The sequence below is a fragment of the Sciurus vulgaris genome (assembly GCF_902686455.1).
Source record: "Sciurus vulgaris genome assembly, chromosome: 5".
Taxonomy (NCBI): domain Eukaryota; kingdom Metazoa; phylum Chordata; class Mammalia; order Rodentia; family Sciuridae; genus Sciurus; species Sciurus vulgaris.
Genome location: NC_136465.1, coordinates 8,762,617 through 8,785,974, shown reverse-complemented (window position 1 = coordinate 8,785,974; position 23,358 = coordinate 8,762,617). Strand labels below are relative to the sequence as shown.

The window sequence follows — 23,358 nt, the reverse complement described above, 5'->3', positions numbered from 1 at the left end:
GGAGGAAGGAGAAGAGGCAGAATGGAATGTTCAAGTCTCACTCTTTTTGGAAGTGAGAATGAAAGGCTTCCATTTGTGTTTGTTGAGAAGTGTATGCACTGAAATGACCACCTTGGTAATTGCTTCAAGGGGCTCCTGGGAAGTCTATGGGACTACCTTATATCTGACCCTCCTAAGTTCAGCTTGACTCACCTCTCCATCATGTTGTTTCACAATCTGGAGTTCAAAGAACTCTTCCTCCTCTTCCCCAGTCAGGGTAGCATCCCATCCTCCAGCTTCTGGGTCATCAAGGTTGTCCTGAGAGCTGAAATCATCAGCTGACAGCAAAGAGGCTCTGTTAAACCTGGAGATCATTCTCAAGGATAACCCTGACCAACTAAATTTCAAAGTGCTCATTATTAAAATTCTTATGTTTCAAATTTCCTTTGCAATCTCACATGACATGATGATAACCATCAAGAGTTCACAGATCTTAGAGTGGGAAGGTGCCTCAAGAAATCATTGGACTCTCAGTGTTCCCTTTGTGCTTTATCTCACATGGAAGGCAAAGCAAGCCAAGACACCTGAGAGGTAACCCAAGGTCCACTCATCCACGTTAATCACAGGATCATAACCCAAATGCCTCACCTTTTAGTGCATTGAAAAAATGAGAAATAATTCAGTAATTCTAGTTACTTGACAGTTAAGTTCAACAAAAGGATCAATTGGCTACATGAGCCAGAAACAGGAGGCCTTTGTTAGAAACTGCACCACGGCCCTGTGGTTACTTCGTTCCCAGCCTGGCCCTCTCCCAGTCCCCAACCACCTTAAGCTTACACACAGGCATCAAAAGTAAGTGGGAGTGGACAGATGGGAACAGGAAAGAGTAGAATGAATCTGACATAACTTTCCTATGTTCATATATGAATACACGACCAGAGAAACCCCACAGAAAATTCTGAGCACATCAGCTGCAACAGAGCAAGGCAGTGGATCTCAACTATTATGCATAATTGTCTAGAAAAAGTATTAAAATTTTTTCCTATGTTCATATACAAATACATGACCAGTGTAACTCCACATCATGTACAACTACAAGAATGGGAAGTTATACTCCACGTATGTATGATACGTCAAAATACATCCACATCCTACTGCAATGTAAAATGAACAAATTAAAAAATTAAAAAAGAAAAGGACATGTGGGCTTGGGTGGACCAAGAATGTGTGTAACACTCAACAAAGTCCTGAGCATCTCTGCAAATATCCAGACTAAGGGACTTCCTCAGGCTCTTTCCTCCCACTTTCTTATGCAGCCTCCTCTCACGCCACCCTCCTGCACACACACATGGCCCTCTACCGACCTAGGAAGCCTAACTTCAGAATAGATCAAAGTCATCCTCAATCTCCAAGATTCAAGAGCACAACAGGCGGGACTGAGTCTTGAAGCAATACTTAAAAAAACAAACAGCTCCCACCCATCATGTGGACAGACATACAATAGACATAACTCTGTAAATGTGAAACTCTTCGATGTGAGCGAGCTCAGGGGCACAGATGCTGAGCACCTGGCACATCACAACTCCCTCTCTGCTCAATGGAAGGGGGTCCACCAAGGACACGTGACTTGTCTAACTCCGGGTTTTAACCTTCACACCCAGTTCTTCTGCGGAAGTTGCAGGAATTTGCTAAAATTTGACTTATTTTTAGCTCCTTAACTTACCTTTTCACTTCCTATTTTTCCTCCTACAGGCAGAGTACATTGTGGGGGAAGCAGACAACAGTTATTTACCAAAAAAAAAGAAAAGAAAGAAAGAAAGAAAAAAGAAAACCCAGAATCCAGCAATGATGCACAAGAACTCACAGAAAAAGTAAGAAACTTATTATATAATGTGAAGAAAACATGCTACATAGCATCACTATTTATTAGTCCTTTCCAGAGAAAAGACTTTGCCAAAGAATAGTTTTTTGTGTGTGTGTGGTACTGGGGACTGAACCCAGGATGCCCTATCACTGAGCCACATCTTCAGTCTCTTATTTTTTATTTTCAGACAGGGTCTCACTAAGTTGCTGAGGCTGGCCTTGAGTTTGCAATCCTCCTGCCTTGGCCTCTGGAATCACTGGAAGTACAGGTGTGCACTACTGCATCCAGTTACGAAGAAAACACTTCTAATGCAGAGGAACATCACTACCACCCTAAACTGACAGGGGAAGCATGCACATAGAATTAGGGGTTGCAGCAGTGAAACGTGAGAAGGCATGGCAATGAAGCATGCCTACTGCTATTAGAAAAATAAGACTGACAAACAAATCAGTCTTTGTACAGCATCAGAATCTGTGGGCCACAAAAAACTGCCTCTAACCTCAGGATGACAGGTTGCCTAAGGACACACTTAGTTAGTATCTGAGTGTTACCTGATTTGCCCACGCAAGCCTTCAAAAACTCCTCGAACTTACCATTTAGGTCAAGGAATATAACAGGAATGTGGCCTTCCATCCCAGGCACTGGTGTCCTGAAACACAGAGACAAACACTCCTCTAGTACAGCAGGTTCAGCAGAACACCTGAGGACATGGTCTCCACACACACTCTGGGCTAGCCCAGGTCTAGGCCACAGCACCTGGGCACTGGTCTCCTATAATTTAACATGAGAGATGCCGCAGAGACTGAACTCTAACTGCTGCTTCTTATGCTCACACTAGAACTGGTCTGCAGAACCCACTCACTCACTGTTTATCTAAAATCCCATTTCAACTCACTTTTTTATTAAAGAACATACATAAGGATTCTATGTGGCTTAACTTAGTATTTTTAATTTCTATGAAGTGGCACGGAATATTTGCTAATGAAACAGTTTAAGTTGGTACCAAAACCAAAAACTGGGGCAGATGCAATTTTCTTATGACTGAACATTCTTTTAAGGGAATGAATGATCCAAGTAATTAACATATTAACTATTTTTTTAATGCTAAGTGCAGTGGTACTAAATATTGATTTAAGTTCTCAGAAATCTTAATTACTTTGGCCAATAACAATATTATTTAATAAAGCAGCTATTTTAGACCACAGTTATTCTACTCATGAAAATAATTTAATAGTTCTTTTAATTCAAATGACTCTGTCCTCACATGCTATTATGAATCTTCCATTAGCAGCAGCACACACAGAACTCAAATGGAAAGTAGGGGGTTAGAGAGTGCTCAGAACTCCACAAGAATTGAGGGGTTCCTACCACTCTGCCGGGGCCCCTGGAATGCCACTGCCAGCAGAGGGGACCATCACAGCATTCCTTTCTTCGGTTAGAGTCAACCGCATCTCTAGGAGTTGTGCCTCACGGTCAGCATCATCCTCTGTTTTATCTAGAATATCAAGAATGAGGATTAGGTCAGGAGTGGGGGTGCACACCAGGAATCCCAGCAACTCAAGAGACCACGGTAGGATGACCACAAGTTAAGTGAGACTGGGCAATTTAGGGAGATCCTGTCTCAAATTCAAAAATAAAATATAAAGGCAGGGGGCAGAGCTCAGTGGTAGAGGGCATATCTGATCCGGAAATGCTACTTAGTATTTCCACATCTGTCTTTGATTTCATGTGTTTTAGTTGCTGGCTAGTGAGTTCTCACTAGTGAAGAGCTAACCCAAGTAGAGGCCAGCTGAGCCCCCATGGAGAGGCCCTTCAGTCCATGAGCACATGGTGACCTGGCCCAGTAGAGCGTTTGGGAACTGGGTACCTTTCTTGAAGCTGTTTCTGAGGTATCTATGTGCTTTGCCCGCTGCACTCTATAACAAATTATCACAACTGGATGAATGTTCTCTTGAAGGGACATGAAACAAACCAGGAGTCACACTCATATGCTCTTGCCATCCACATTGCTGTTACAGGCTCTTAATTCACGTGGCTACAAATGGGGGTTAACTATGCACCAATTGCAGGGAGGAAAATGCTCAGTTGCTCTTCCTACCAGGTTTGCTGACAAGCTTTTGTAGCTGTTGATCCAAGTACTCTTGACGCTTTGTTAACACATTCAGCCATTTTCTACGTAGTCGCTCTAAATCCCGATCCTGAAAGAAAATAAGGGAAAGCATACTCACCACATTCAATATGATGTCAAGACAATATTCATGAAACTGATGCTCTAGTCCACCTTTCTCCAACAGGGTTAAAAAATGTGAATATTTCACAAGAGTTTCATTATTAGCACCACCAGATGCCTCTACACAATTCAGAAGTAAAATTCTGAGAGTCTTAAGCATTCTCTTCTAGAATAGGATTATTTCTGAAAGGAATTTCTCTGGCACCCAAGCCAGTTTTACTTCTACTGGCTCATGGGACAGAACTCCAAACAAGGAAGTTGCAAGTCACAAGGCCTCCTTGCTGGAAAGAACTTACAAATTGTATTCAATGATCTTCAGATTTACATAGCCCAGGACCATCCGAAGGGGCTTTAAATGTTACAACCTCTACTCCCACAGGTCTCACTAGGCTCTCAGGAAAATTCATGTGAACACTGTTCCCCTTATTGTGTATTTCAGGGGATGGCAAGAGAACAGGAATTATCAGCAGACTAACAACTCTACCAGTCAACACCTGCAAGCACGCCAATCTTCCCTCATTTCCTTTGTAATAAGGTTACAAGACCGGGTAGGTCAGTGGAATCCTGCAGATGCCATGTATCTGGATTTCACTAGGGCACTTAACCAAATAGCCCATGACATTCTTGTGGACAACATGGAGGAACTTGAGTGAAATCACAGAGGACTCAAATACACAATCAAAGAGCAGTAATTAAGGGAATAATGTCAGACTAAAAGAGGTCTCTGTTGCTGTGCCACAGGACTCTGAATTTAACACCATCTGATACAATGTGTTTTATCAGTGACTTATAGGAAAGCAGACATTTCTATCAAATTAGAATGATGCAAAACCAGGAGAATGACTACACTGGATGACATAATCAGGCTCCACAGAGCTGAGACAGTCCTAAAGGATGACTAACAAGCTGAAACTTCACAGACATAAACAAAATCTGGCAGATTAGGGAATGAAAAGGGAAAAAAATAAAACTACAAAAACCCTGGATGACTCCAGAAGTGGGCATTCAGGGAGAACTGGCTTCAAATAAGGAAAAACGCCTAGGGCTGGACCACGTTCAGGGTGACGACTCGACAGGAGCAGGGGCAGTGACTCCACTCAAGGAGAGGCCAGGGAAGAGCAGCTGGGAAATAGCTCTTTAGGAGCCGGGATGAGGAGCTCTGGGTGTGAGGAAGGAAAGTGAGGTCCTGCTCCTAACACACCTGCTTCATGACCAGGATACAACACTGTCTCCTACTCTGTGTTACTTTAAGAAAATGCACCATTTGAACCAAAATTACTTAATTATTAAGTAGCACCACAACAAGCTCCTGGAATGTGTAATTATGTACTTGAATCAAGTTGACAGGCTAACCGATGCTCAATTACCTGGTAGCTGTCCATGTCCTCCTCTTCCTCCTAAAAGAAAAAATGCATCATGGAGAACCGAAACAAGAATTATTTATCCAAGAATTGGATACACTACACAATCTGAATCTTTCCCTGGAGTGTCTGTTCCTCTGTTTAATTATACTGTGTCACCTCCCACCTTCAGCACCCTCACTCTGAGCTTTACAGTCGTCAGGAAGTGGAGGGAAACCTTGAGCCCCTGGTGGTTGGGGGTGAAAAGAACTGTTTGACCTTTTCAGATCCAGTACAATACTTTCCCTGCTGGGCTTACAGTCCCACTCACCAGGGGAAATCAAACCCCTGCTGGCAAGTAGGCTTCACAAGCCAGTGGGGGGCTTCTGCAGAGGGGCTGCAGTGCTGAGAGGCTAATCACCACGCACTGGGGAGGTGTGGAGGTTAAGGAGTTTTAACCCTCAGCTTGCCATATCAAAAAGGCAATGCAGACAGAACTGTTCACAGAACACAGTGTGCCAAGGTTCCAAAAGACGCTGGTCTGGGTTTGTCTTTTAACAAGCCTAAAACAGGCACAGAAACTTACATGGAAGGCCTCAAGAGTTTTGGGGGACCTGAGTGGTCTGACTTTGACACATCCAATGCCGACTGACAATATACATTCTTCCATCAACGGTAAAGTCCCAGATTCCTGCACAGACTTCACTTCAACTTGAACTCGCCGGGACTGCCCCTGGATCACAAAGAATTTAAAGTCTAAAAATTGGTTTCTTATTTCCAAAAAACTGGTTTAGAGAGACCCCTACAGGTTCACATTGAGAAAAACATTTAACTTTGGAGACAGATTTCACCATATCTTAATATATTAGGTATTAAAATACAAATCCAAAACCAGTCAGGAAAACTTACATTCCTTGTTAGCAAGAAAAAAGACACAGAATAAACATTTGGTTTATATATTTCTTCAATAAAAAGAAACATTAAAAGAAAACATTCTAACAAAGGAAATGTAAACAGTTTTCTAATAAAAGATGTTCAACTTATCTGATAATCAAACACATACAAATTAAACATGACACACTTTTATATCTGCTTGTTAAGCTAGCAATTATATTTCAAACAGGCAATTTCCAATACTGCCCAGGTTTACAAAGCAGACAATTTCAAACACTGTAGGGCAAGAAATTAAACTGGTGCAAGCTTTCTTCAGGACAATATGACTTAAAAATATAAGTATCCCATGCCCCAGAACCAACTTTGTAGGGATATGTTCTAAGTAAATAGTCATGCATTTTTATAAAGAATTTAAAAGTACTGCAAAGAACAAAAAAATAGATATAAATTAAATGTACAGTATTTGTAACTATTTAAATAAGCTGGCATGCATAATGAAACACTATGTAGTCACTAAAATATCACTGTGGGAAAACATGCATGGCATGCCAAGTCAAAGAGCAGATAACCAAGGAGACACAATACAACCTAGTTCTAAAAAGCAAGCATCAGTTAGAAACAAGAAAGGCAAACACTATCTTGGAATCACTGCCCTAATCCCAGAATAAAAATAATTTTAAATTAAACTGCAAAATGAACCGATCAGAAAGAAGCTGTTCCTACTTAAACCTGTTTTCTGAGTAAATCCTATGTGACTCCATGTATTTACTGTGAAGTAATAGAAAGAATTCCCAGTATTCTCATATTACTGACTTCAAACTTAGTTTGAATGTTAGGGACAGAAAACAGAATATGAAAATGGAATCTAAATATTTGGTTTCAAATCAATTACTCTTGCCTTCTTCCATTGGACTTCAGCTCCTGGGAGCTTTACATGATCAGGAAAATCTACTTAGACATTGACCCTATCAAGCTGCGTTTGAGCAGATAAGATACAGATGTCTTTTGAGTTGATATTTTCCAAAGACTATGCATGAGATATTCTGTGGAAAAATTCCTCAGAAAATATTTTAATAGTCTAATATTTCAATTTGCTACCTTCTAAGCCAGAAAGTAACCTGTTTTAAACATGTAAAGGGTGCATATTGACAAAGGAAGATTCTGGTTATGGAGAGGCAGGGGAGCAGGGCTGGGGAGGAATGCCTTACTGCTCCACAGGCAACCTCTGCAAAGTGTACTTCAAATACAACGCTGAACTTGTGGGGACTGCTGATATCCCACCCACCACTTGCTGCCTACAGCAGTTTCCATGTGGCTAAGCACATCAGCTGTCCTCTGCCACTTTCCTGTTCAAGAAGAATATGTCCCAATGTTCAGACATATTCAACTCAGGTGAGCCTTGTGTTGGAGGCCCTCTCAACCACCTGCCCCGAGCTTCTGCCATCCTCTTCTGCTTCTAGTTCCTCATACATGTGACTCTGCACAAAGAGACCCAAGTACAGCCTTGGGTCTTTATTCTTGCCATCTGTATAGGAGAAACCTTCCCAGACCTCAAGTGATGCTTTCTGGCAACCAAATAAAGAGACACATCCTTCAAACAAGCCTTTCCTGACAAACCCAGTGAGTTTAAACACTCTTAGTAAAGGGTATCAGAAGCATGACCAACACCTAAATATCCAATTGACACTAAATGGTAGAAACATCACCCTGCCTTGTGTCCAGTAATGAATTTCTAAGGCAGCCAAGGAAGATATATATCTTAACAGATGCCCAGAGAAAGAAGTCCTTCACAGACCAGAATTCTACTTTATGTATATGTATCATGCTGCAATTTAAACCAATCTCTTGCTTTCAGTTCCTTGCCTGTAGTGAGTGCACCTGCTCATATTCATTTGCTGGGGTCCAAAAGAAGTGCTTTTCATCTTCCTTCTTATATAGACACTTAGAAACTTAAATAGTTGAGCAAACATTCTCTTTCTTTTAACCTTTCTCATGTTTGGCTTTGAATGCTTATAATGTTCATTTTTTTAGAGCTACTTTTATTTTAAACTATGGAAAAATCTCATAGGATATGGTAGTCTGCTAAATGATGAACTAATGCAAAGCACAGCAAAAAGGGTATTTCCAAATCATTTATGAAATTATATGAAGACTTCCCCTTTCACTGTCAGTTAGCAGAACAGACTGGCAGATAGGAATGTGCCTGAGGTCAAGGAACTACGGTCACATATTTCTCTGCTAGGTGGATCTGGCATGCATTCACATTTACTCAGCTGCACCTGTTTAACACCTATGTGTGCCAAGCACTGTGCTTCATACACAGCATCCCTGTTAATCCTTATCCCAGTTCCATGGCATGGGTGTTGCCACCTCTGCACACTGCAGGTGAAGGGCAGAGGGCAGTGGACATGCCTACAGGTGCACAGCTGGGACCCTGCAGGGCCAACACGTTGACCCTGAACCCAGTTCTGCCTGCCATGGCAGACCTCTTCTCCTTGTTTTCATGAATGTGATAATGCTGCTTCATGTTTGTTTTATGTAATTCTAAGTTTTTCTTTAAAGTTTATCTTTTTCATAACCCAACAGTTGGTTTCAAAATATTACAAATAGCAAGACTCATGACAAGGAAAGTAAGTGCATGTGAAGTAGGAAATTATTTTAATGTAAGATATAGACTTGGCCAGTCTAGATAACATCATCAGCCATCAACATTTCTCTTATAAAGAATCCAACATGTAGCTCAGAGGTAGAGTGCTTGAACAGCATCCATGAGACTCTGGGTTTGGTCCCCAGCACCAACAAAAACAAGGGGGGGGGGGGCGGATATAAATATAAAATTAGGCCTTCTGGTGCCAAAGACTTTAATAAGATCATTCACAGTCTTGTTACCTGCCGGAGTTGGAAGACCCCTCCTGTTGGGACATCCTTGGCAGGAATCACTTCAACAGGGCAGTATTCACCATTCTCATTCTGTTCCAAGATCTGAACCCAAAATTCTAATTTCCTGGTGACTTCGCTCCACCTAGGAAACAGGGGCAGTTCTTAGGAAGTCACATTTGTTCTCCAATACAGGCAGCTTAGGATCCTACACAGGAGACTTAGAAACTAAAATGATCGCCAAATGGGTGCCTGATCTATGGTTCATTGAGAAATATACAAGTATGTGCTGATAAACACAATGAACAGCAAGGTTAAACTAACTTGGTATCAGGACTAGAAGTGGTTCCTTTTTTTTTTGCTCAGAAAGATATGATAAAGACAAAATCTATTTTCAAAGTGGTTGCTCAAAAACCAGAGAATTCTAGTGAGACGTACAGAACAAGTACAGGGGCTACCTTCTTATAAACAAATGAAGGTAGCGCTGTCCACTCCAGTGACCTGACAAGTCAAGAAAAAAAAATCTCCTAATTTGCCAAAACTTTCTAAATAAAAAAATTTAAAAAGAAAGAAAATCTGGTTCTTGTCTATAATTAAATGAAAGAAAGCATCTTCTATTTCAGTCATTCCCTTTATTTTTTTTAGTTGTAGATGGACACAATACCTTTATTTCACTATTCACCTTTTTTATGTGATGCTGAGGATTGAACCCAGTGCCCCACACATGTGAGATAAGGGTTCTGTCACTGAGCCACAACCCCGGCCCCATCAGTCATTCCCTTTTAAATCTTCCTTTTAAATCAGCAACAAGGGGCTGGGGTTGTGGCTCAGTGGTAGAGCACTTGTCTAGCACGCATGAGGCCCTGGGTTCGATCCTCAGCACCACATAAAAATAAAATAACGGTATTGTGTCCACCTAAACTAAAATGAAATATTAAAAAATAAATAAAGTCAACAACAAGGCTCCCTCCATCACTGATGCCACTCAGAAAGAACTGCGAGTTAAAGACAGTGAACTTAATGCTGCAGATCTCCATTCATTCTCCAAAGCTGATTAATTAGAAATGATTCACAGTGATAAGTGACCATCCTCCATATTAATTTCACTATTTCTTCTTAAACAGCCACATACTTAACTTTCTCGCATCATTCTTCAAAGTTCACTGCCCTAAGGAAGTGTAACTGTGAGATGTACGCCCTGCACGCAACACTGTCTAACCCCTGGGACCTGGTAATGCTCAGGAAAGAGTAAGCTTTTCAAACAGCAGTATGCGTCTGCAGCAATGTTTTTAAATTGTAAGTGGAATTGGATGGATATCCAAGATTCACCTGTCCCGAAGACTTCGTGTTTTTGCTTGGATGATTCCCAAATCCCACAGAGCTGGGTTTTTCCGAGGGTCATTCATTTTATGTCCATATACTTCAATTGCCAAGGCCCCTTCAGAAAGATGCTCAATGAAGTCTTCTGTGATGTTAACAGAAAACTCCTGAAACACAACAGTTCATTACAAAACAGAAGCACTTTCTAGAATCTTACAATTACTTATATGCAAGACATCCTACAATTACTTATATACTTAAATTTTATCAAGGAGGGAAGAAACAGAAAACAGAGCAGAGCTGTCACAGAACCCCTGGGGAATGCTTGGGTGGTCAAAGGTTCTTGCCTTTAAGTTTACTGAGTTTTAAACCTTTCTACTTTTTTTATTTTAGAGTCTACTTTTTTAATTGGTTCTTTTTAGTTATATGTGACATAGAACTTATTTTGACATCATTATAATTTGTTCCAATTCAATCTCCCAAGATTTCCTCTTCCCCTCTCCTCTTCCCTTTCCCTCTGCTCTACTGACCTTTCTGCTACTTACTTATAGGCGTTTTTTTTCATTAGTGTCTTGTGGATGTACATGACAGTGAGATTCACTGTGGTATATTCGTATATGTACTCGGGAAAGTTAGGTCAGATCCATTCTACTGTTCCCTCTCCCTACTCCTCCACCCATCCCTTCATTCTCCTTTGTCTACTCCACTGATCTTTCTTCTATTTTTATCCCCTGCCACCTTATTTTGGATTAGCTTCTGCATCAGAGAAAATATTTGACCTTTGATTTTAAAACCTTCCACTTTGAAATTCTAGTATGTAAGAACAGCACTGTATTGTATTTTGTTGGCAATATTTTGGAATCTATTTCTTAAAAGAACAACTAACTCCATGAAGTATTATAATGATTTATAGTAACTTGATATAAGTTTTTACCTTTGGGGCTGGGGTGATAGCTCAGTGGGTAGAGTGCTTGCCTTGCACTGGGTTCAATCCCTAGCACAGTGCAAAAAAAAAGTTTTTACCTTTAATAAGGTAACAATATGTTGCAAAAATGACTTTTTCCAGTTTTTGGACATTATTTCCAATAAAAGAAAATAATGATTATGAGCACAAAAAAGGAATTTTCCCAACCTGTCCTTGTGCACACGTGTGTGTGTGTGCGCGTGCGCGCGCGCATGTGTCTGTGTGATACTGGGGATTAAACCCAAGGGTGCTTGCCACCACTGAGCTATATGCCCAACTCTCTTTTGCTTTTTATTTTGAGGCAGGGTCTCAATTAATTGCTAAGGCCAGCCTCCAATTTGTGATCCTCCTGCCTCAGCCTCCTGAGTGGCTGGGATTGCAGGAGTGCACCATAACACCTGGCCTAACCAGTTCACCTTTACAGGATAGTATCTTGCAATAAGGATTTTACTCTATTAAGAAAGTCATGACATTTTCAACCTCTGGGAGCATCTCCCCTGAACTTCTCTGTCCATCTTTAATGCACTGAAGACATTTCTCTGTTGTAAACACACTGGAAAGAAACCTCAAAAAAAAAAAAAAAAAAAAAAAAAACCTGACATATTAGTTCAGGCTCTGCTGGTCACAAGCCACAGGCAACATAACTAATTACTCTGTGAATGATTCCTTCTGCTGAAAAAGAGTGCTATGATGAAATACAACTGGAAACAACCACAGGAAAGAATGACGAAGTGTTCAGCAGAACATCAGACTCACAATGAAGTGATTTCTTGTCTGTTGCCTTAATTTTCACTAAAACACTAGCTTATTAACCTTTCCAGATTTCTCCTCTCCGTTAATGTAACAGAAAACATGGACAACCCTTGGAGACGACTTCACACATGCAAGTGCGCATATTTTTTTTTTTGCACGCGTTACTTTTTGACTGTAGACAAGTTAAATGCATTAACTCTAATTCTTTACTCCATCCCCACTCTAAGACATTCTGGTCCAAGACAGATGAACACGATTAGTCAAAGAGATAAGGATTGTTTTTTTGATTATTGGTTACACATGAGTAGACTACAAAACCAACTCACGCTGCAATGATCAAAGACAACCATGCACTGGGGCTCTTTGCTGACAGGGGAGGAGGAGGTATCCACCTCAGGCACAACTATCACCGGCTCCTGCTGATCCCAGAAGTCATATTTGCAGAACACAAAGTGGGCCAAATGCTGGGGCAGCCCTGTGGCTTGAAGTATTTTCACCTGAAAGGAAAAGAGGGCTCTGTTGGTGTTTTAACCAGAAGATTCCAAGTGGTACTCTGAGCTAGAGACATGGGTTCCTGTCCTGACCACATCCCATTTGCTTAGAAGTGTTCCTGCATCTGAAATGGTGCCCACGCTGTCCTATTTAGTAAGAGGCCTGATATAGGGTGATAACAACTTGATGATAAAGGTGGATATACTAAAGTATTTAGAGGCTGATGAGGAGCATTTAAATTCTAGTTTCTTAGAACATTAGAATATAACAGTCATCAACTCAGAAGAAAAAGTTCTTGAACATCATCATTCAGTGATACGAATCTGGCTAACTATGCATATGTCATAAGAACAAGAGTCAGGTACAACGAATGAAAAAACAAAATCAGTGTATGTGCCAATAAGCAACAAATGTTCAAGGAAGGGCAAAGTATTTATTCAAAAGAGTTTTTTTGGTACCTGGGATTGAACATGGGGGCTCTAGCACTGAGCTGAGGCCCCAGTCCATTTTTGTTTTTTGAGACAGAGTCTCACTAAGTTGCTTAGGGCCTTGCTAAGTTGCTGAGGCTGGTTTTGAACTTGGAATCCTCCTGCCTCAGCCTCCCATGTGTGCACCACCATGCCTGTCTCAGTATTTCGAAGTATGAAGAGGAACAAGGTTCTCAAGTAAAAAGGTTACATGCTACTACAGCATTTTTTGGAGAAATTTAAAAGCACTGAGAACATGGTGCTGAAGCTCCAGAGGGGAATGGAGGGAAGTGCAGAAGACAGCATCTAGAACCTTCTGCACCAACACTGAACAGAACCCTTCCCCACACAGACTTAGTGGGGAGAGACTTCCAAGCACAGAGCGCTGAAATGGAGGACTGCAGAGTTCTGTGACAATAGAGTGAAAGTGGAAACATGTACCTCAGAAAGTTAAATTAGGTTCTGATTTTATAACTGACTGAACGACAGTCAGGAACTTTGTTCTTCACCGGGTCATTCCCTGCATGTTGTGTAATTTCCTCCACCTCTAATGATAAATTTAATGAAAATAAAGATGAATATATGGCATAAGTTCATGTAAGTTCAGCAACCACAAATATAACCTTCACATTTCAGAAGCATTAGTGAAGACGGGGAAATCACAGAAAGCAGATTTCCTCCACACCAGGCAGAGACAGGGTAGTATCAAATGGGGACTTCACAGTAATTCACCTTTTCCTGTGATGCCAACAAGGCTGAAACTTCTAGACAGCAGTTTCCTCACAGGCTACAGAAGATTGGTTGGCACAGGTCACCTCTCCAAACCAAACTGAGCAATCAGTATCCTATAATTTTTATATATTTTTTAAAATAATTTTCACTAATTTTAATAAAATATTTTTTCACCCTTATGTTCTTTATGATGAGGCACTATGGAAAGATTACAATATTTTGAGGCTACATAAATCTAAACAGAATTGTTCACTTATTAGCTTGTGAGCTGGTGCAAAGTTCTTAAATTTTTAGTTTTCTTAAACATACACTGGAGAAAAGATAGTCTCTTCAACAAATGGTGCTGGGAAAACCAGAAAGCCACAGGTAACAAGATGAAATTAGACCCCTATCTCTCACCCTGCTCGAAATTCAATTCAAAGTGGATCAAGGACCTAGGAATTAGACCTGAGACACTTCGCCACTAGAAGATAAAGTAGGCCCAAATCTCCATCATGTTGGCTTAGGAACCAAATTCCCCAACAAGACTCCTAAAATAATCAAAAATCAGCAAATGGGGGCTGGGGTTGTACCTCAGGGGTAGAGTGCTTGCCTCGCATGTATGAGGCACTCGGTTCGATCCTTAGTGCCATATAGAAATAAATAAAAGTATGGTGTCCATCTACAACTAAACCACACACACACAGGGACTGTAAATAATAAAGGAACATTACAAAAAAAGAATCAATAAATGGGATGGTATCAAACTAAAAAGCTTCTTCACAGCAAAGGAAATGATCAAGAACTTGAAGAGAACTTACAGAATGGGAGAAAATCTGTGCTACTTGCACCTCAGATAAAGCATTAATCTCCATGATATATAAAGAACTCAAAAAACTTAACACCAAAAAAACAAAGAACCAAATCAATAAATGAGCAAAGGAATGAACAGACACTTCACAGAAGAAATATGAATGTTCAACAAATATATGAAAAAATGTTCAACATCTCTAGCAATTAGAGAATGCAAATCAAAACTACACTGAGATTTGATTTCATTCCAGTCAAAATGGCAGAATATAGGTAACATTAATGTTGGTGAGGATGTGAGGAAAAGGGTACACTCATACATTACTGGTGGGACAGCAAATTGGTGTAACCACTCTGGAAAGCAGAATGGAAATTCCTCAGAAAACTTGGAATGGAACCACCATTTGACCTAGTCATCCCACTGGGAGGGATCGGGGTGTTCATCAGATTGGACAGGGTGGAGTGGGGGAACAGGAGGGGGGATGGGAATGGGAAAGACAGTAGAATGAAAGACAGTAGACCTCACTTTCCTATGTTCATATATGAATACACATCCAGTGTAACTCCACATCATGTACAACCACAAGAATGGGAAGTCATACTCCAAGTATGTATGATATACTGGAATGCATTCTGCTGTCATGTATAACTAAAAAGAACAAATAAAAAATCTTAAAAATTTAAAAATAAAATGTTTAGTTTTTGAAGGTTCAGCTTTTTTCTGAGAGAAATGAGATTGTTAACGGCCACCCTACTGTCCTGGATGACACCACACCAGTGAAGGTAAGGCGAACGAATGGAAGCAACTGACAAGGCGTTCGGGACATACTTCTCTGTGACTGAATTCCATCTGAAAGTCACATTTTCCCTCTAGAAATTCATCTCAAGTTTAAGAATAAGAAGAAATAATATATCTAAACTGACCCATCCTCTACAAGCAACTTCTCAGAATTGAGACTCAGGATCTAGAACACAGGTTGTGGGGGTTTTACTGGGTTTAAGTTTTTACATACAAAAATGAGAATCACCACAAGGTGTCAGAATACCACAGACTTTAGCTTGCAGCTGTCCAAGGCAGAGGGACAAGCGAAGGACCATCAATGTTGTCTGGGGCTTTTGAATGTACTTAATACCACTGGAAATATTAATATGTGTATGTTTTTCATTAAGGAAAATAAGCTCAGACTTCTTTCCTGAACCAGTGACTCTCAGCACCCACGATATTTTACCTGTTTGTCTCTTTCGCTTTTCCACCAGCACTTCCTCTACTGTCACAGGGTATTTGTCCTTGTCCTTTTTACACAAAAAGGCTGCCACATGCCAGAACGTGGGCTCTAAAAAGAACTTCCTATGACAGAGAGCAGGTTCTTCGGAGGAATGGCTGGCTACACATCTGGGATAGGGAACGTACGGGATGCGACCAGAATATCCATCATACAGAAAGCCTTCAAGTCTGTGCAGGTCAGGGTCACTCCAAAGTAGCCAACTGAGGTGACTGCCACCAGCCAAAGACAGGGACATTAGAGCTTCAGTAGAGTGCAATGCACTGACACCCAAGTAAGCTTAAGTTCAAGAATTCCTAATATAGTAAGGCCAAAAAAAGTCTCACTGATAAAAACATCAATTCATTATTTTGAAAACTAGTAAACAAAGGGAGAGAATGGAGCACCTAGCCCACCTTCTCTATATGGACTATCTCTGAATGGCACGAGAGCTGAGGACAAGACAATTCTCTCTATAAAAGCAGGGACTTGCAATACCACTCTTTTATAACATCTAACAAAATAATGTATTTAGGTGATAACAATCGCTAGCTCTAACGTCACCAAAGACAAACAACCAGACATAATATTGCTCTCCTGATGGAAGAACAGCCCCATCCACAAGGAATACTGACCCTCTCCCCAGCGCACAGCACCTGCACACCTAACCACCAGCTTGCACCTAATGCGTGTGACAGGTTCAGCAGCAACAGTCAGCAGAAACCAGACTGAGATACTACAGAGCAACAATCCAGTCTCTACAGCAAGTTGCAGGGTGTGTGTGTGTGTGTGTGTGTGTGTGTGTGTGTGTGTGTGAGAGAGAGTGAGAGAGAGAGAGAGAGAGAGAGAGAGAGAGAGAGAGAACGCTCCCAAACAATCTGGGATGATGATACTATGGTTATGTTGATTTTTGTTGTACTCATTGTTTTGGACAGACAGACTAAACTGTTCTCAGATAAAACAGAATACCTGGGGTACTTAAAGGGGGCAATAGAGAAGCAGCTGAGGGTAGGAATGAAAGGAGACTGGCCATGGTGGCCACTGTCAGGTGGGGGTAAAAAGGATCAACTAGACTATTCCTATTACTTTCACATGCTTCGTTTCTTCCACTTAAAAAATCTTAAAATACACTGTATCAGCATTTTTAAAAGCCTCATCATTTAAAAAAGGTTACCTCGGACACAGTACCTATTTCCAGTGAAGATGATAAACTCTGGAAATGCTGTTTTATTGCAGTGGTAAAAGTTGATTTTTCAGACTTGCACTTACTAGTCCACCAGCTTGAATGGGCCACACAGAGTCATGAAGACTATGTCTCCACCTCTGAGAATCACAATACCTCAAGGAACACATTCTGTGATCAATGCAATAAAGGTGAACCTCCTAGAGGATAAAGGTGTTTTCCCCTGATTCTGAAGTGGTGGGAGTCACCAAACACCGCAGGCCTTCTTAGCATATGCAGCGACGTGCAGAAAGCAGCACGACCCTGCAACAGCATTAGCTTCTCCTACTTGAGACTAACGTGTAACTCCCTTCTGCAATTCTAGAAATGTTTGCTGAGGAAGAGGACTGGACCCAGGTTGGGTTATGAATTAAGAGTCAGGCTAGGCGTCCTTCCCTTACCTTTTACTGACTTCTTTTCATTTTTCATTTTTGGTACTGGGGATTGACCTCCAGGGCACTAAGTCACAACCCCAGTTCTTTTTTTATTTATTATGAAATGGGCTCTTGCTAAGTTGCTGAGGGTGGCCTCAAACCTGAGATCCTCTTGTCTCAGCCTACCAAGTCTATGGGCCTCTGGAAAGGTTCTCAAGCCATGGCAGTGGGGGCCCACTAGAGGGTATTTGGAAATGCAGGAAAGGACATCACACTGCCATGATAAGTAGGGGAGGTGGCTCTACTCACTCGGAGTGCGCAGGAACCTTCAACTGTGATGACCTACTTCCCTCTACCTAGCCGTTATAAACAGAAACCCCAACAGTACCTGTGGAGACAGGATTTTACCCAACACCCACCCCTTCAAGTTCAGCCTGTCTCATTTGCCCAGAACTCATCTCCAGACCCTGCTGTCGAAATGAACTTCTCTCCTGAGCGTGGCAGGACCTGTGGTGCCTACTCTATCAAGCACCTGGGCCACACAACACTGGAGTCTTCTGTTCACACCTGCATATCCCCCTACACCTACATGAGAACTGTGCAGGCACTAGCTACCGAAGAGCAGAAACCTGCCCAACTCATCTTCATATTGCTGGTATCTGACACAAGGTCTACCCAGTAACACCCAACAATGTGTCATGAATGGCACATCAGGGAAGAGCAGACAGAAGAGGGCTGGGGACCTGGTGTGCAAGCACAGCATAGCAGGGGCACTGGGGTGAGGGAGAGCAAAGAGCATGCAGAGAAGTTGTGAGGAGTGGCCACAGCTGCAGCTTAGGCACACCAGGGCTGGGTAAATGCCTACATTCAGCAAGAAGCAAAAGCCCCAAGAGGAGGAGGAAACCAGTGTGGGAGACAAGGACTCCTCTGCAGAGAGGTGCAGATAAATAAAAGACACCTAGGATTTTGGAATTGAGTGGCCCAGAGCAAAGAGGTGACTTGTCCACAACTCTAGAAGTGCTAAACTGGTACTTTGGGATATGTGTCCCAAGAATACCAAACACTAAAAGTTTACTTGGTGACAAATGTTTTCAAAATTCAAAAAAGAACACAGATTTATCATCTAAACACCCCAAATCGTCAAAACCAGTCCCACTCAGGTGACTTCCCAAACTTGGGACTTACCATGCACACCAGTCTGCTCTCCTGGGCCTCCTTCTCTAAGGAGCCCTCCACAGCTTCATCCCCTCCCGCAATTCTTTCCCCAATGGCACCACTGATTCGCATCACCTCTACATGTAGCCGACCAGCCACCTAGAGCAAAGGGGCAAAGCAGACACTGGTTTCAAAATCCTTGAGAGGCCCTCTTTTCTGCATAGGTCAAGCTGTCAGGTCAATGGTGACAGAATAGAGAAGGCTAGTTTTTTACCAGTTGCTCTGCTCTCTAAGTATTTGGAATAACCACCACACAGCCTATGGAAACAGAGTATTTATCATGTGCATACATATCATTTGTCATTACATATACATAAAAAGGCAGCAACAGGATCCCACTGCCACTCTACTGTTCCCCAAACTGCTCTCTACAGGAACCAAAGCATGAGCAAACCAACCTCTCCCTTCTGATTGACAATCGGGACAGCATACTGTAACTTCACATCATAGAACAGAGACTCCAGGAAGACATTGGCCACCCCAATGAGACTGTGATTTTCCTGCTCGTCATAGAATGGGTCAGCACGCTTGAAGTATGATCGGATCACCTAAAAGAGATTTGGAGCACAAAACTTCTTAAAAATCACATAAAATAATGCATGCAACCTACTGCTTTTTGATACACTCAATTTAAGTCATTAAACATAACTTTCATCACTAGTATTCTTTACAGTAAAAAAAATTCTTGCCAAAGCATAGCACTGTATTATTTCAGACACACACTCCCTCATGCCCACTTAGAATGATGGTCTGTATCCTTCACCTACAGGAGGACAATCCCAATAGTAGGCATTACTTTTATCATTTCTTTTCCTTTACATAGAAATCTTCCTGCAAAAATAAAGAAACAAAGTATATTGACTAAAAAGAAATGGAGTATATTAATCCTCTCCATGTTTCTGTTAGGGAAAGAAGGTCACGCATATCTCTTCTTTCCTTCCCTACTGAGTCATTAAACACGCTGCTACAAATGAGAGGTGACCCCTCAAAGGAGAGTGGCTGATTTCTTTGTATTTATTATTGTTATTTTACTTTTCAGTTGAAACAGAGGAGAAATGAAGACATTTTTTTAAATGTTAAGCCAAAATGTCATCTAACTATAAAAAGTCAGTTTTATAATGACAACTGGAAAAATAAACATTTTTTACAAAACATGAGGTTAAGGTAATAAACAACTCCAAGTGGAAACAGGACCAGCAGTATTTAAAATACATTATATGCATTTCTATTTTAAATGTGTACAAGTACATGGCTGACCTCAGTGAGAAACCCGGCAAATCAAGCAGCAAGTACCAGTACAGAGATTTACAGCATCTATGCCACAATCAAAACTGCTTCAAAAAAGGTTCCTAATCGTGTAAATATTAAGGTGCTGCTGAGTTCAATTTAAAAAAACACATATCATAGGTTTATTATGCACAAGGTTCAGTTTATTGATAAACAGAACAGAGATGATAAGGCCTGGCCTCAGACCTACACAGAGTCCCAGAGCAGCACAGGGGACAGACAGATCCCTGCCAAGAGAAAGCAGAATGCAAAATAGAGAACACTGTTACAAATCCAGAGAAGAGCAACTGAGAAGAAAAAGACAACACCTGAAGGACAGGTTACTAAAATCCTTAACTAACAATTTAAAGGATTAAAATAAAATTTGCTATAGAAATAGGACAACAATTTCAAGAAAATGAATGGTTTTCCCCTGTGGGCAGGCTCACTGTAGCCTGGTTCCTTCTGTGATGGCCAGTTAAGACAGTTTCCTTTGGTCGCTTACCGGGGTATCCTCTTCACACTCTTTCCACTCCTGATAAAGATCTCTCATATCCAGCAGCCTGTTGTCCAGTTTTTCCAAAGACCAAATCTGCTTTCCTTTTCCTCTTCGTCTAACTTGGATCGCAGGCTCACTGAGAAGAGAGCCTCGCTGCAAAGACAGCAGAGTGAGGGTGAGATATGCCACCCAGCCATCTGTGATGCCAACACGGAGTGCCCACACCCACTGGCCAGGTCACCATGCCAAGGTGATGGTTAAGAAGCTTCTAAAAGCTTCCAAAAACCCAGACAAGCTTTACCATGACTTTCAAACAGCTACAATCAAAACTAAAACTTTCAGTATAAAGGGGTTTAGGTATAACTTTACATTTAAATTTATAATTTACTTGGATATAAATTTAAATTTAAAACCCAAAAGCCTATATTGTATTCAAGGAAAGCTGAAATAAGAATATTTATTCAGGGGCTGGGGCTATAGCTCAGTGATAGAGCACTTACCTAGCATGTGTGAGGCACTGGGTCAATCCTCAGCACCACATAAAAACAAACAAAAGTATTGTGATCATCTACAACTAAAAATATTTTTCCTTTAAAAAAAGCATGTTTTGTTCAGGCTGTTGTATGAGCACAGATCATCAATGGGGATAAAGAGTCACACATATCAGAGGACAAGGGAAGTCTGCTGAGATGCATGGTAAAGAAAAATCCTTGTACTTTCACAAGTGTGAACTTTAATTTTTTTTTGCTAGAAAAGTAAACTCTTAAAAACGAGTTACTATAAGCTTCTTAAAGGTTAAACTATGAAAAATGTCCCATGTGGAAGCAATATATAATACAAGATTCCAAATATACAGTTTGAATTTATTATTAAACTAGTAGAGAGCTAGATGGTGGCTGCATGACACTGAATGTACTCAATGCCTGTGAACCACCTACTTTAGAATAGTAATGTTATCTTGCATGAATTTCACCTGAAAAATAGTATTCGGTGAAGTATTTCCAGATTATAAAAAGCAATCGGTGCTTTTGTTTGTTGCTCTCAGTACCCCACATACACTAGGCAAGTGCTCAAGCACTGAGTTACATCCCCAGTACGTCCTTTTACAATTTTTTATTGGTACATTATAATTATACATAATTGTGGGATTCATTATCCCAGACCTTTTTATTTTGAGATAGGGTCTCACTAAGTTGCCCAGGCTGGCCTTAAACTTGTGATCCTCCTGCCTCAGCTTCCCAAGTAGCTGGCATTACAGACAAAACCTATCAGACTTGGCTAGTGATGTGGTTTTAGGTTTTTTTCTTTTGTCTGTGGTGCCAGGGATTGAATGTAAGGCCTCAAACAGGTCAGGGAAGCACTCTACCACTAAGCCATATCCACAGCTAAGTGATGTATATTTTTGTTTGTTTTGTTTTTTAAAATATTTTTTAGTTGTCAATGGACCTGTATTTTATTTATTTTTATGTGGTGCTGAGGATCAAACTCAGTGTCTCATACATGCTAGGCAAGTGCTCTACCACTGAGCTACAGCCCCAGCCCAGCAATGTGTTTTTAACATAGAAATTTTAGAACTTTTTTAAAACCACAAAGTAGAAAATAAAAATGCCCTTCTATATCCTCCCCCAAAAGATGTATCTATCAGTCATCTAGTCAATTTTAATGTGCTGGCTAATTTATTAACTATTCTAATATGTCTACTTAGAATTTAAGTGAACCATGAAATACACTGACATTTCATTAACATCTTGCATATGATCATTTCCAAAGAAATGAAATTTACATAATGAAATAAAGATTTGATAATTCTTTTTGGCAGTGCTGGGGATCAAATTCAGGGCTGGGTGCATGCTAGGCAAGCATTTGACCACTGAGTTAAAACCAGACTTGGAGATTTAATGATTCTTAAAGTTGAAAATTTATGTGCTTTAGGGTCTTCTACCTCATCTTCAGCCAGCTAGTGAACAAATTCAAAAATCCTATTAGTGATCTGTGGCTACTGACTTTTCTGGGGGAGAATGTTAGGACTGGGACTAATGGCCAGGGATCTGGCTATGTCAATCATGAGTGAACGCACAGCTGCTACCAATGGCTACACACCTCCTTCAGCAATGCACAGCCCCGAGAAGCACATGGGCGGATGAGAGGAGAGAAACCTGAGGGGACATGAGGCACAAGGGGCTGACTTGGCTGCCCCAAAGCAGTGGTGCTCAAAATAGGATATAGAGAAGAGCACCATAATCATGCTTAATGGGGGAAAATGTTCAGTTCTCAAACACTACAAAATGAAGGAAGATCTTACACTTCTCTGTCTTTTAGAAAAAGCCAAGTCCTATAACTTCTGCCATGATTGGTTTTCTCTTTTGTTTTTGTCTGAGTCCCACTGTACTCAGATTTTGCCCTACAACTACAAAGTAAAGCAAAGTTTTAAGTAAAATCTTTCAAATTACACAGAGTATATACATCAAGAGACAATACAATAATAATTACACATTTGTAGTATCTTTATTACTTAGAAGATTAAGAGTCATATTTGCCAAATATCTACTCTGCGCAAAACAGTGACTTTGATGCTGAGAGATCATGAGAGAAGAAGCAGTGAATCCTGCTGGCAAATTAGAACAGAACATGGAAACAGACTGATGGAAGCTGTGTGCTAAGTACTGTAAGAGAAAGAGACCATGTTGACTCACCAGAAGCACATCTCAATAAAAAAGTACCCCTAGTGCTGGGGTTGTGTTCAGTGGTAGAGCACTTGCCTTGTACATGTGAGGCACTGAATCTGATCCTCAGCACCACATAAAAATAAATAAAGGTAT

General features: G+C 40.9%; 1 protein-coding gene across 1 annotated transcript in view; it reads right to left on the bottom strand.

The window, feature by feature from the left end:
* Window positions 1–23,358, bottom strand: part of KIF13B (kinesin family member 13B) — a 156,616-nt gene that overhangs the window by 42,960 nt on the left and 90,298 nt on the right. The window contains 12 exon segments of the mRNA XM_079139992.1: window positions 193–317; window positions 2,437–2,492; window positions 3,212–3,338; window positions 3,942–4,041; window positions 5,441–5,470; window positions 6,000–6,146; window positions 9,197–9,329; window positions 10,514–10,671; window positions 12,548–12,718; window positions 18,745–18,873; window positions 19,173–19,322; window positions 20,546–20,692. Coding sequence (XP_078996118.1) covers window positions 193–317; window positions 2,437–2,492; window positions 3,212–3,338; window positions 3,942–4,041; window positions 5,441–5,470; window positions 6,000–6,146; window positions 9,197–9,329; window positions 10,514–10,671; window positions 12,548–12,718; window positions 18,745–18,873; window positions 19,173–19,322; window positions 20,546–20,692 — 1,473 coding nt within the window.